This window comes from Numida meleagris, chromosome 2, assembly GCF_002078875.1.
Source record: "Numida meleagris isolate 19003 breed g44 Domestic line chromosome 2, NumMel1.0, whole genome shotgun sequence".
Classification (NCBI taxonomy): Eukaryota; Metazoa; Chordata; class Aves; order Galliformes; family Numididae; genus Numida; species Numida meleagris.
Window position 1 is genome coordinate 9,634,231 of NC_034410.1, and position 12,384 is coordinate 9,646,614.

Sequence of the window (12,384 nt, forward strand, 5' to 3'; positions counted from 1 at the left end):
AGCTTACAGAACATTCAGCCTGGAAACCATACTGCAATACTTCCCACAATGCACACACAAGAACTGATAGAACATCCACGCTTATGTCTTTTGTTAAACCTGGTCAGGTACAGCTGAATGAAACGCAAATCTGAAGGAGAAAACCCGTTACGAGTATTTCCAAAACAGATCTGCTTTGAGGGAGCTCTTCCTTCCCAAAGGCACAACCTGCCACAATACCAGGACGCTTCCAGATTCGAGCAGCCAACCCAAACCTTACAATACACGTTCAAGATCAGCTCAAAGAAACCAGTAACAAAGACAATAACCCCTAGTAAACACCACATCACATCAGCTCTGGCTTTTTTCCCCCCATTTTAATCCCTCAAGTTAATCATATTCAGCTCACAGAAATAGCTATTACTGACTCCAGCAGTCACACTTCAGGTGTTTCTGCTGCTATGTAGCCTTAGGTGATGATTGCAACAGCTGTGCTGAACAGGAAAACAAGCATTTTTCCCCCCAAAATCAGAAATATACAATTTCCAAAAATGGGAGCAAAAGACAAAACATAATTAAGAACTACTGAAGAAAGGTTTAATTAAAAAAAATCAGGAATTCAACAGTGCCTAAATCTTTATTTTTCATAACCTACATTTTTTTTTTTTCAAATTAGACAGTTTTACATTTTATGACACAAAAGGAAACTTAAATTACTGATAGTTTACATGTAAGCTTGATTCCAGTCTTAATGGAAGAAGAACAAAAACAAAAACCCTCAAGAAGGCTTCCATATTACACTTGCATTTCACGAACTGGCAGCTGTTAGGTCTCCTTGGAAATCTTCGATTGTCTGCTGCTATTAGTGTAATAGGTTACAAAGCACATGAAATCCCTACCTGTACCGGCTGAAGAGATACAGAGATAGGTATGCACCATTACAGTCAGCTGCTGCTTGTGACACACTGCACCACACTCAAACAAGGGCCTTTCTGTGACAACTGCTCAAGTCTTTAAAAGGACAACGCAGCAACATAAAACATTGCTGCTGTTTGTAGATTTCCATGTGGCAAGTGACAAATGTCACCGGGGGGGGGGGGTCTGGTCTGAAACAAGAGTTAAGGTTAAAAAGCAATTTTTGTTCGTTTTGTTTTCTTTCAATTCCTGGAACTCTCAGATCCCATTTAACTTGTTTTCAAAATGAAAAGCATCAACACATAATCCTACAAGGTAAAATGCCAATTTTAATTACTGTATCCTCGAACCTTTACCTCGGCTGCTGCTTTTGGCTTTTTCCACGTTAAAAGCCACACCTTAATATCGCTATACATCGTAGCAGCAGTCTGCATGCAACTCCACAACTGTATTCCAAGAACTCCTTTTGTCATTGAGTGGAAAAAAAATCTCCAAAGTAAAATGCAGTAGGATAAGTTGTACATTACACCGCTATTTGGCATGTCACTTTTTCTTTTTTCTTTAAAAAAAGCTATAAAAACCACATCAGAGGAAGATTTAAACTTTCGATGCAACAGATAGTTGCTGGGTAAGCAGTAATTACAGTGTATTGACCTAGCACGAATGGCAGCAGAATACATTAGAACAGCACAACACATCCTGCTGGTCTCAAGAGATTACCTTATGTACCAGTTGAGCATTATGACTAGCTGTACACAGTCTGTAAGTAACCACTTGTGACTGTCTGCAGCTGGTAAGCCTTTCACTTTCAGCAGACAAACAAAACAAACCATACAGCCGGCCTTAACCATACACAAATCGAGCTACCACTTTCACTGCCACCGGGGAAAGGATAAGCGCATCAAAATCCAATCACAGAACTAGTTGAGCTGTTTTGGTGATGTTGTCAGAGTCCTATCTCCCTCCACAGCATCCACAAAGTGTGCTTTTTAAACAAGAAAAATCAATGGGTTCCAGCGTGCCCTATTTCAACCAATTCCGCAGCATCCACCAGGCTGGATTTAAAGGTCAACTAGTTACCGACTGATGCTCGACACAGGACATTTGTCTGAAGTTACCTCTAGAGTTACGTTACAGTTCTATGAATCATACGCTTAGGAAAGCACTGATATTCTCGAAAGCAGACAAGTAAGCTTCCGTGTATATTTTTCTTAGCAGTCTGAAGTTTTTTTTCCCAATTCGATCTGATTTTATTAATGACTTAAAATTACAGCGTCACTGCTAAGATTCACTATTTACATTGCAGAACACTTCTGAATTGGCTAAATCACTTTTTAGAGGGTTCGGAAAACACTCGAGGGCTTTCAAAGAAGACTTTCATTCCATTTCCCTTTTGCAGTGAAGAGGCAGAGTCAGTTCAGCACACCAGAATAAAATAAGGAAAAGAAAAAACAACAAATTAAAGTAATATTCAAACCACAACATTTAGTTTATCTACATCCAGCTCAACAGCAACATTTATAATATCAATAATTTTTATCAGATTTTTTCTTTAGGGTACCTTTTTATATGTTCTGATTATTTACAACTGTACAAGCAAAGCACACACTTCCAAGTGCACATATTTAATACAGTATTGACTATTTGCATTTACAGATTTTTCAACAATCTGAAAAAGATCAACTGTTTAAGATCTTTAAGGTATATTACAAAAACTGCTGCTAGTTCCTGTACTACAGTATGTTTACCCAGTAAGACCAGTGACAATAGATACATACTGTAACTGAGTAATTCTGTATTCCACTCACGCTAACCCTCAATGGGGTCAGACCTCATTAACTCTAAGCTGTCTTGTACAAAAGTTAAGGCAAAGTCATTTTCAAGTTTAAATAAAATTCAAGTCTTTAAATATTGGATGGAAATAATTCTTTAAAAAAATCAGCTGTTTAAATAAACATTTTTGTGGAATAAACTGTACTGTCATAGTCAGCAGGAATGAGTTTAGTCTGAACTTCCTGCAGTTTAAACACTTAAAGAAAAGCTTTAGGCTTTTTGAAACAAAAATAATTTATATTCAACTTTATTAGAAACTTGCTAATTTAGTGCATCCTTGTCCTTCAGAAAGCGCATCACTTCTAAAGTAAATAAGTGTGAGAAACCTCATCCCAGAGGTAAATATCAGGGATCTCTTCCTCCACCACACAAAACAAACACCATTATCTCACGTCTTGAAAAATTTCAATCCGTATGCCAATGCTTGTAGTTACAGGAAGGCGTCAACACGAAGCTGACTAAGATATGAACTCTTTCAAAGAGCACTTGGGGCAGATTTAAAAAAAAAAAAGTTTACACAGAGCACAGGGGTAACCAGAACGTACAGCGCTGACTCAGTTAACTCCCTTACAAGCACAGGGAAGCTAAGGTTATCACAAGAAGGCTACAGTGCTTTCTCCTGATAACATCCACTAGTGGACTTCACCACCATAGAAGCTCACAGACTTGGTTCTTTCTATTCACAATGTGCTTTGTATTTGCAAATTATAATATCAGTTTTATTCTGGAGTGAGAAGATGGTTACTTGCTTGCAGTAAGTCAAAAAAAAAGGAAGTGTTTTAGAAAGACTGCTGTGGTGCTCCGTGGGATTCGTTCTGTGTGTGCAAAACATCGAAAAAAGATTAGGTTTTTAAAAATGCTAGAAACAACTACTCGTTTAACCTAAAAGTGCAAGTTCATTTGCTGACGTTTAGTACAGCAGCCCAATAAAAAAAATCAAGGTCACGTACTAATTCGTAAAATATATCTACTTCCTTGCACTCTACACACTAGCTGCCGTTATCAGTCTTTTGGACACTTTAGATATGTACTTGCAGACCAGTTTATTAAAAATATTGCAGCAGCACATTTCTGCTTAACAGTTTAGAAAAAACTCACTATACAGAGCTTGCACTCACACAGCCACAGAGAGGCTTAATAAAAAGTTGATTCTTTTTTTTTTTTTAAAGACAAATATTTTACATCCTGAAAAAAATAATCACACTAAGCTTCACCTCCAATTAAGCACCAACCTAAATGTAAGGTTTAGAACAACTATCCAGAAATATCCAGAAAAAATAGAATGTTTGTTCAAGAGGGGAAAAAGTATTTCACAGAAAAATAACTTGCAGGCATTGTTATATGCCTAGTATCACTGCAAGCTCCTAACCAGCAACTCATTCTCAGGTATCTTAGTGGGAGCATGGGTTTAATTTGTGGGAAGCAGACCTCTTTGAATCCCTCCCAGGTGCTAGTTTCACTGAGGAGATTTTGGAGGGGTACTCTGTTCTTTATTTAAGCGTTTGCCAACAGCTGGAGGGGACGATCTGCGTCCTGACTGTCTCCTCTGGTCTTTGGGTTGTCCTGGATGTGACTTTGCAGGAGGAGGTTCTCTGTTTTTCTCTATTGTTTCTGTGGGCTTTTTTTCTTCTTTCCCACATGCTACAGTGTTTGGCTTCTGTTCTTTCTGGGGTTGCAATGTAGGAGGATCCTTAGTTGTTCTCTGGCAAATTTCTGCATAACTAGGTTTTCGCAGTTCCTGTGAAACCAATAGCAAACAAAGACAGCAGAGATAAAGCTTCTGGAGGAAAAACAGTTTCCTTTCATGAACGGTAAAATATTTTGTCACAAGCAACTACTGTGCTTAAATATGCAGATAAGAGTTTGAACATAAAGTTTACAGAAGTAGTACAGAAAATAGGAGCAAGAGACAAGGTAAATACAACAGAGTATTCAAAAAAATGGGATACTGTGATAGAACTAAAATTCCAATTCAAGTAAACTAAAACAACTGAAAGAGCATGAACACTCTGGTTTAAATATCAACCTACATATTAGTACTTCTAACTAGAGGTTACTACCAAGTAAGAAGAGTGCTCAGGTAGAACTTCCATCAGAAGTCATCTTGAATATTTTTTGCACCGTTCATTGCAGAACTGCAGAAATCAGAGGCCACTGTCATAGACTGATTTTTTTTTTTTTTTTTTTTTTTACACAGCTCTGTTTTTAGCAACACTTCAGGGTTAGGTTGTGATTTAAAGATTCTCGGTTCGTATGATTCAGCAGCACTGGATAGCAATTGAAGCAATATTCTATTAAAGGCATCAAACTGGACCATTAAGAGAAAGTGAAGTAATAAGAACACTTACTATGGCAGCCCCGTTGACTTGTACCGATTTACATGCAGTACTGAGTGTGGAAGAAGAAAGCCTTTCTGTACTCTGTGATTCTCTCTGCTGTTTATCCACAACCTTGGAGTCCCTGTAAAGCATCCAGCAGGAGGAAAGTCATGAAAACTGAAACTTCAGGATAAATGGTCAACTTAAGAATGGCTCTAAAACTGTATGCAACTATGACTACAAAGGTAGAGTGTGCAAGCAAATTACAGCCATGATTAGCTTTGCTTTTAAAAATATTATCAAATAGTAAACAAATAGAAGTTAGTGTGGAACTTGACACAGCTTACAATTCGGGACATTCCAATAGCATTTGGTAATCAGCTATCTTACTCCTGTTACTCGAACATCTGAACATGACTTGCAGATTTCAAATGAAGTCTTACAGAAAACTGTATTGTATGGACAACTATACTACCCACTCTATGCTTCAAAGCTACCTAAATGCAAGACTCTAAGGCATTCAAAGTTTGTTTTTTTTTAAATAGTGGTCAAGATTAAAATACAGCACTAAACTTTTTCTGTTGAATTATGTCTGAATCATTATAGAGACATTATTCAGAAATTATTCAGAAATTGAGTAAAAAAAATTATTTCCCCAATATTTCAATAGCTGTTTACAGTGTTACATTTGGCCGACTGACGATAGAAAACACAAACGTGACTGAGAGTAGAATAATTAGAGATACACAGTTAAATTCTTACTCAGAAGACTGGGATGGCGAAGGAGACCTTTCAAACGTCCTGGGCAATGTAGAAGAAGCTGGCAACAGTGGCTCGCGAGGAATTCCCGATGGAATAGTGTTCGTACTTGCATCCACATTGATGTTCTGAAGGAGAAAAAAAGGCAACCACAGTAACCAATTAATACGGTTTGCCTGAAAATTAACGCAATCAGGAAACAGTTTACATGTTAAAAATGTAAATTAAGTAAGATCCAAAAGGGTCCAATATATTGACTAGAACTAGTTTTTTTCCTTTACAGTTATTCAGAAACAGAAATCACACTATGGCTCTTTCACAAGAAGTCTGAAGCTGATTTCCCTTTGGGACATCTCTGGATGACAAAATCACTTCTTTCAACCTGGGAATTATGCACATGATGGTCACAAGGTAGGCTTTGTGTCTGTTTACATACCCACAGTTAACTTCCTACAACAAAAGTATCCTGGAATTATGCACTAGTAATCGACTTCTGCAAATTTCTAGCATTAACTCAGCATCATTCCAATAGCTGGTGCTAAAACCCAAACAATCCTAAGAAATTGACACTTTTGCAAACTAGGATATGACTGCCATCTAAAAGTCCCTTTTCTTGTGATTAAATTGCAATTTGCTACCAAGCAAAAGCGGCTTTTTCTGTAGCTCTGACAAGGTTTTTCTAATGTCAAGTGATATCATCCTTCCAGATAAAGGCCAAATATATTTAAGACACAAATGACTTTAAATTGTCACAAAGAAGAAAAAAGAAATAAGACTTCTTGTAGCTTGAAAAATTTCTAACATTTTAACCATTTCACTTATTTTTAAAAAGCACTGGGTTTTGTACAGCTTCTGATCTGACTGATTCTAAAACTAGAACTGACGCTAGAAAGAAGAGATAGCAGTGGCTGGCAGAGCACAGGCACAGAAGGAACAAAACAGTCATCCATCTCTTCCTAAGGCCAGTCACCACACAAAGGTCACAAAACATGAGATTCCTGTAGTCACTGCTAGAAAAGAAAATGGCATTTGACGATGCTTAAATCAGGCAGCGCAGATTACTGCACTGGATCTAAGCCTAGCTTTATCTGAAGTCAAAGTAGAACATTAAAAGGTGATGTTTAGAAATAAAAGAACAGCTTCTGTTTGTTTACTCACTATGATAGTACATTCCAATGCTTGAAACTGCAAGTTGCTGAGCATTCTGGCTCAAATTCATTGAAACACACAGCTACATGGTTACGTGAGAACAGGTTCAAGTGAAGCAGACATGCAAGTGCTGTTTTTAGGCCCAAAAACTCAGCCCCTGATCTGACAGAGCTGCAGTTAGCAAACATGCAATGATTAACACCCCCTATTCCCAGAGCTACTAAAAGAGCAATACAAAGCAAAGATCAGAAAGATAGCAGGTCTGGATAACTACTGCTGGAAACCACAGAACATAACTTCTCTCAGCTTCTGTACACACGTCTTGCTGATCTATAACAAGAGTAGTACTGCATAAATCTACTTCAGCACCAGTTAACTCTGCATCATGCAACACAAAAATTGCTGAGATTAAGATGAAAAGTACCCTGTGTAAACTGGCAAGATTCCAGCATTAGCCTTATACAGCACAACTGCTCTTTGGAGCCAGTTACTGCTATCTTATTCATACCAACAAGGAAAGAGTGCAATCCTCTTCCACACAATGGTACAGACATTAACTCGTGCAAGGCAGAAAAAGAAACCAGGAAATCAAAGGAAACTTGAATGTGACAGTGACAGTAGTAGTGAAAACAGTGTCTGACTGATATTAAGACTGCCTTTACAAGGGATAGGTGCAAATACATTACATTAAGAACAGTGCAAAGCAAGTACTAGACTCATAGGAACGAAGTTAAACTGTAGTAGCGACAGTAGGTGTTGGAATTATGCTTGAAATCTGAAATAGCTAAAAGTCACTTCACAAATAATACTGGTAAAATATTTACAAATACACAAAATCACAACAACAGATAACAATCTGTATTACTGGCTGACACTAAGTTGAACAGTGCTCTTATCATGGCACTATTCTGTACCTTACGCCTAAACTCAGCCTTGGAATGTAGCTCTTGTCTCACGCGCAAGAGACATAATAAATAACTTGTCTGTATGATCTCCTTTGGATGGAGGCTGCCCTGCTACTTCCCCTTTCCTTCACCAACAAACGCCCTCCCTAACAACCCTGGGCACCAAGAAAAAAACCTTTTTTCTGCAGTTTAAGTTAACATTAAAGCTAGCAAAATAGATGGTATAAGCTTCCATAACCTGCACTGCTCAGTAGTGCAGAGGGTTTTATCACTCTTGATGTAGTACCGTCACACACAGATGGGCATGGTAGAGACAATTCAAAGAATGAAATCTAAGAATAACTACTGAATGTTAATTTTCAACTCCATTTCGAATACCTGTAGAGAGAAACATTGTGTTTGCAGATGACACCAAGTTGTGAGAGTGTTGATATGCCAGAGGATAGAAAGGCTCTACACAGGGACCTGGATAGACTGCATCGATGGGCCAAGGTAAACTGTATGAGTTTCAATAGGGCTAAGTGTCAGGTCTTGCATTTTGGTCACAACCACCCCAGGCAGCCTTGGTGTGCTGACGGACAGTCGGCTGAATATGAGCCAGCAGTGTGCCCAGGTGGCCAAGAAGGCCGATGGCATCCTGGCTTGGATCAGGAATGGTGTGGTGAGCAGGACTAGGGAAGTCATCCTGCTCCTGTACTCAGCACTGGTGAGGCCCCACCTCGAGTACTGTATTCACTTTTGGGCACCTCAATACAGAAAGGACACGGAGGTGCTGGAGCAGGTCCAAAGAAGGGCAACAAGACTTGTGAAGGGCTTGGAGAATATGCCCTGTGAGGAGAGACTAAAGGAACTGGGGCTGTTCAGTCTGGGGAAGAGGAGGCTGAGGGGAGACCTCATTGCTCTCTTCAAATACCTGAAAGGTGATTGCAGTGAGAGCGGGGTTGGTCTCTTCTCACTGGTGACAGGACAAGGGGAAATGGCCTCAAGTTGCACCAGGAGAAGTTTAGGTTGGATATCAGGAAAAACTTCTTTACTGAAAGGGTTGTTAAGCACTGGAATAGGCACACCAGGGAGGTGGTTGAGTCACCATCCCTGAATGTGTTTAAAAACTGTTTGGATGTGGTGCTCAGGGACATGATTTAGTGGTGGGTTGTGAGAGTTAGGGTAGTATGGTGAGGTTGCAGTTGAACTTGATGATCTTGAAGGTCTTTTCCAACCTAAGAAATTATATGATTCTATGTTTGGTTGCCAAATCATTCTGGTATATTTTTTTTTATCTTACTGAGCAATATGACAACTCCTGGATCCAGCTGGTTTTGATAACAGTTCTTGTTCCAGCTATGATGTCTAGTGTACTAAGATTATGTAGGCAGCTTCTTTGTATTTCAGTGCTTAGAAATTTGTCTTTGTCACTTGACTCATATACATTCCAGAAGTCTGACTTCCAAACAAGAGGAAAATTTATCATATATTTTTCACGTGGGCCTATCAAAAAGGCCATTAGCCTGAGAGCATGTTTTCCTGATCTCTGCTATTAACGTCTACTTACGCTGGTGTACAAACTCCATACCTTTTCCAAAAGAATACCCAACAAATTCTCAGGTAAGCATGGGAAGCAGCGGCATTTTAACTTTTTAATAGCTGCTGGTTTTTTTTTTTGTTTGTTTGTTTTTTTGGAAGGAGGAGCTTTTTTGCACTTCTCATGACCCATGTGAAACTGCAAATTTCTTCTACGTACAGAACAAATCTGAAGAAACAACAGGTATGCAATTCTATTAATTCTGTTTTCCCAACAGAAATGAACACTGGCTACTCACTCTTTCTTTTGACGTTCCTATTACCACATTGGACAGTCTGTTTTCAAAAAGGTCTTCGGTCTTTAAATTGCCAGCAGCCCCAGGTAACGGAGGAAAGCTAGATAAACCCAATTCGAAGCTAGGAGATGGAGGTTTTGGTGGTGGTGGAGACTGTGTTTGGCCTCTCTGGAATAGAAAATAACATACTGAGGTTACCATAATGGATTACAGAAAGGGAAGACATAGGACTCAATGATATTTTGCAGTTGATTTATATGTGCAAGGCCCTAAACAGGCCCATCCCACCTCACTTCCCAAGAAAACCACACAGCACCTAGGAATTCATTTTCCACTGGCGCTCTTAAAATATTAAATTATATTTTAAGTGATATGGTCTAAGAGCCTTAAAAGTCTCATGTGCTTAAGCTTTAGTATTTACTGGTATTGTTAAGCCTTCTTCCTGCCCCTTCCTTTAGGATATATGCTATACTGACACAGGAAAATAGATCATGTTAGATACCTTGATAAAATGAAAATATCAAGTCCATTTACGTGCAGTTGGTAGCTTTCCACATGAAAGACAAGAGTTAAAGAGAATCTTAACATATCTGAATATGATTAAGAAATGACAAGACAGCATGCCTTGTCTGTAGTGCAGATGATGACAATTTTCATCCAATTTCATCAATATGAATTCACACAGTCCCTTTGTAAAAATGCAAATATAAGCATTAAAATTATTTTTGAAGCACAGACAATTTTTCTAACTAGATCTAAAACAAAAACAACATCCCAGGCACAGGCATTATTGGGTTAAAATCTGCACTACGTACAGAAGTTCAAGAGATAAATGAGTATCACAGGTGAAGTCCACTTACTAAGACTGCTTGCAAGAATTTGTAAAACTAAGTTCTATTTACATTGAAAAACTAAAATTCCTTTTGTTACGTGCTTTAACTGAAGTTACCCATTAATTTTGTTTATGTCACGTAACCAAAGAAGTAACTCTTTCCTGACTCTGCTCTCTGTCTCAGAACAGGAAATGCAAAGTTATCTTTAAGATGATTCCTATTTTGAGATGGAAAACAGTTACTGGCATATTGCTCAGATAGTCCGAATGTTAGAACAATGCTTCTGAACAAGGAATAGGAAAGGGGTTGCATTACCTTCTTTCTATGCTCTTCCTTTTCACGAAGAGCAATAATGATACAAAACCACCCTTGAGGTCCCATCACAAACTACATTTTATGTCAGAAGAAACATGAGTCATTCAGGAAGTAGGCAAAGAATACAGACAAAGGCAAGAACAACTGCAGCTCTCAAGACTGCTACTGACCTAGCATCCCCCTCACAACACAGACTTTAAGCATTACAGCAATGAAGGCTATGAACTTCCCGAATTCGGAAGTCAGATAACCCATCAAAGGGTTGTGGAGAGAAACTATGCTTATCCAGCTCGAACTGTAAGAGGGACAAGGCTTTCCCTTCTAGAACAGGATTTCAAATCACAGTACTTTGTTTTCTTAGACAGGACTGAAGTCCTGCAGTAGATACTACTTTTAGATACTCCTAAATAGACACCCTTAGAAAGACATATTAATAGAGAAATAGCCAGGATATATGAACAACATGAATTATAGGGACTAGGGAAAACTTAAACGTAACTTAAGCTGCCAGCTGCATAAAATTCTGAAGCCAATGTATTACAAGTTGAGTAATTGTCTTACATCTATGGCCTCAGACACAAATTGACCAAAAAGGTTCACGTGCTTTCTCAAGCGAGCACACATTCTCCCTATAAGTGCTCTTTTTAAGAATTAGAAGCAGCCATGAGTCCTTTCAAACAGAACTGATTGTAGTGGTGTCCTTCATACTAACCACTACACACAAAACAATAGCCTAGATTCAACTGCTTCTACAGTCGGAATGGGTCAAACTTCAACATTTTACTTCAGAATATGCTACCTACCAGTGTACGCAGCTCTGAGCGTTCAGCTGCCCTCATCTCTGTTGAAGTTCCATTACTGGACTGTACAGACTAAAGACACTGGCCAAAAGACTAGAGTGAATGTGGCAAAACAGGCTGCAGTTAAAGCCTGCTGCTGAGAAAAGGGAACAGTGGGTCTCCAAATCAGTTTTAAAAGTGGTTTTAACTTTAAATATAAAGTCAATTGATTACGAAGAGCCTCTCTGTTCACTGTCCTAGGTAATCCTTTCTCTTACTACTCATTTATATGTCATTCCTAACCTGTACTACCTTCCTTGTCCTTTCAGAGACAAAGAAAAGGGGAGGGAGGACAGCTGATAGAGAAAGCATCAAGTAGCTCTGAAAGCAAAGAAGAAAGAAGTACTGAGAACCCCATATCATCTGATCTCACTGGGCTTTGAGAAGTTTGACAAGACCGAAAGGAACCACTTGCCCTTTCATACTTTCTAAAGCCTCCATGTTCCATTAAGCTACACAAGGGCAGGAGGCACCAATACATAAATGCAACTGTTCCAGACCTTTGAGAAACAGTCAGAGTTCATGAAGTGATGTTGCTTTGCAACTGTAACAGTAGTAATAAAATAATCCAGTGAGACTTCAGGAAGTCTTACCACACGTGGCAAAAAAATGAAATGCCAAGAAGTAAAGAACTTTGTTCTACAAAATTTTTTTTTCCTTCTACCCATTATCCAAGTCCAGCCTTTTCAAGCATCAAGACTATTTGGGTATTCACCTTGCATATA

General features: G+C 38.7%; 1 protein-coding gene across 4 annotated transcripts in view; it reads right to left on the bottom strand.

The window, feature by feature from the left end:
• Positions 598-12,384, bottom strand: part of LARP4B (La ribonucleoprotein domain family member 4B) — a 54,738-nt gene continuing 42,951 nt past the window's right edge. For 3 of the 4 annotated variants that reach the window (XM_021386721.1, XM_021386722.1, XM_021386720.1), the window contains 4 exons: positions 9,676-9,840; positions 5,808-5,932; positions 5,076-5,187; positions 598-4,474 (listed from right to left, as the gene is read on the bottom strand). In XM_021386721.1, coding sequence (XP_021242396.1) covers positions 4,184-4,474; positions 5,076-5,187; positions 5,808-5,932; positions 9,676-9,840 — 693 coding nt within the window. In that variant the 3' untranslated portion in view covers positions 598-4,183. The remainder of the gene's footprint in view (positions 4,475-5,075; positions 5,188-5,807; positions 5,933-9,675; positions 9,841-12,384) is intronic. The other variant, XM_021386719.1, reaches the window with a different exon arrangement.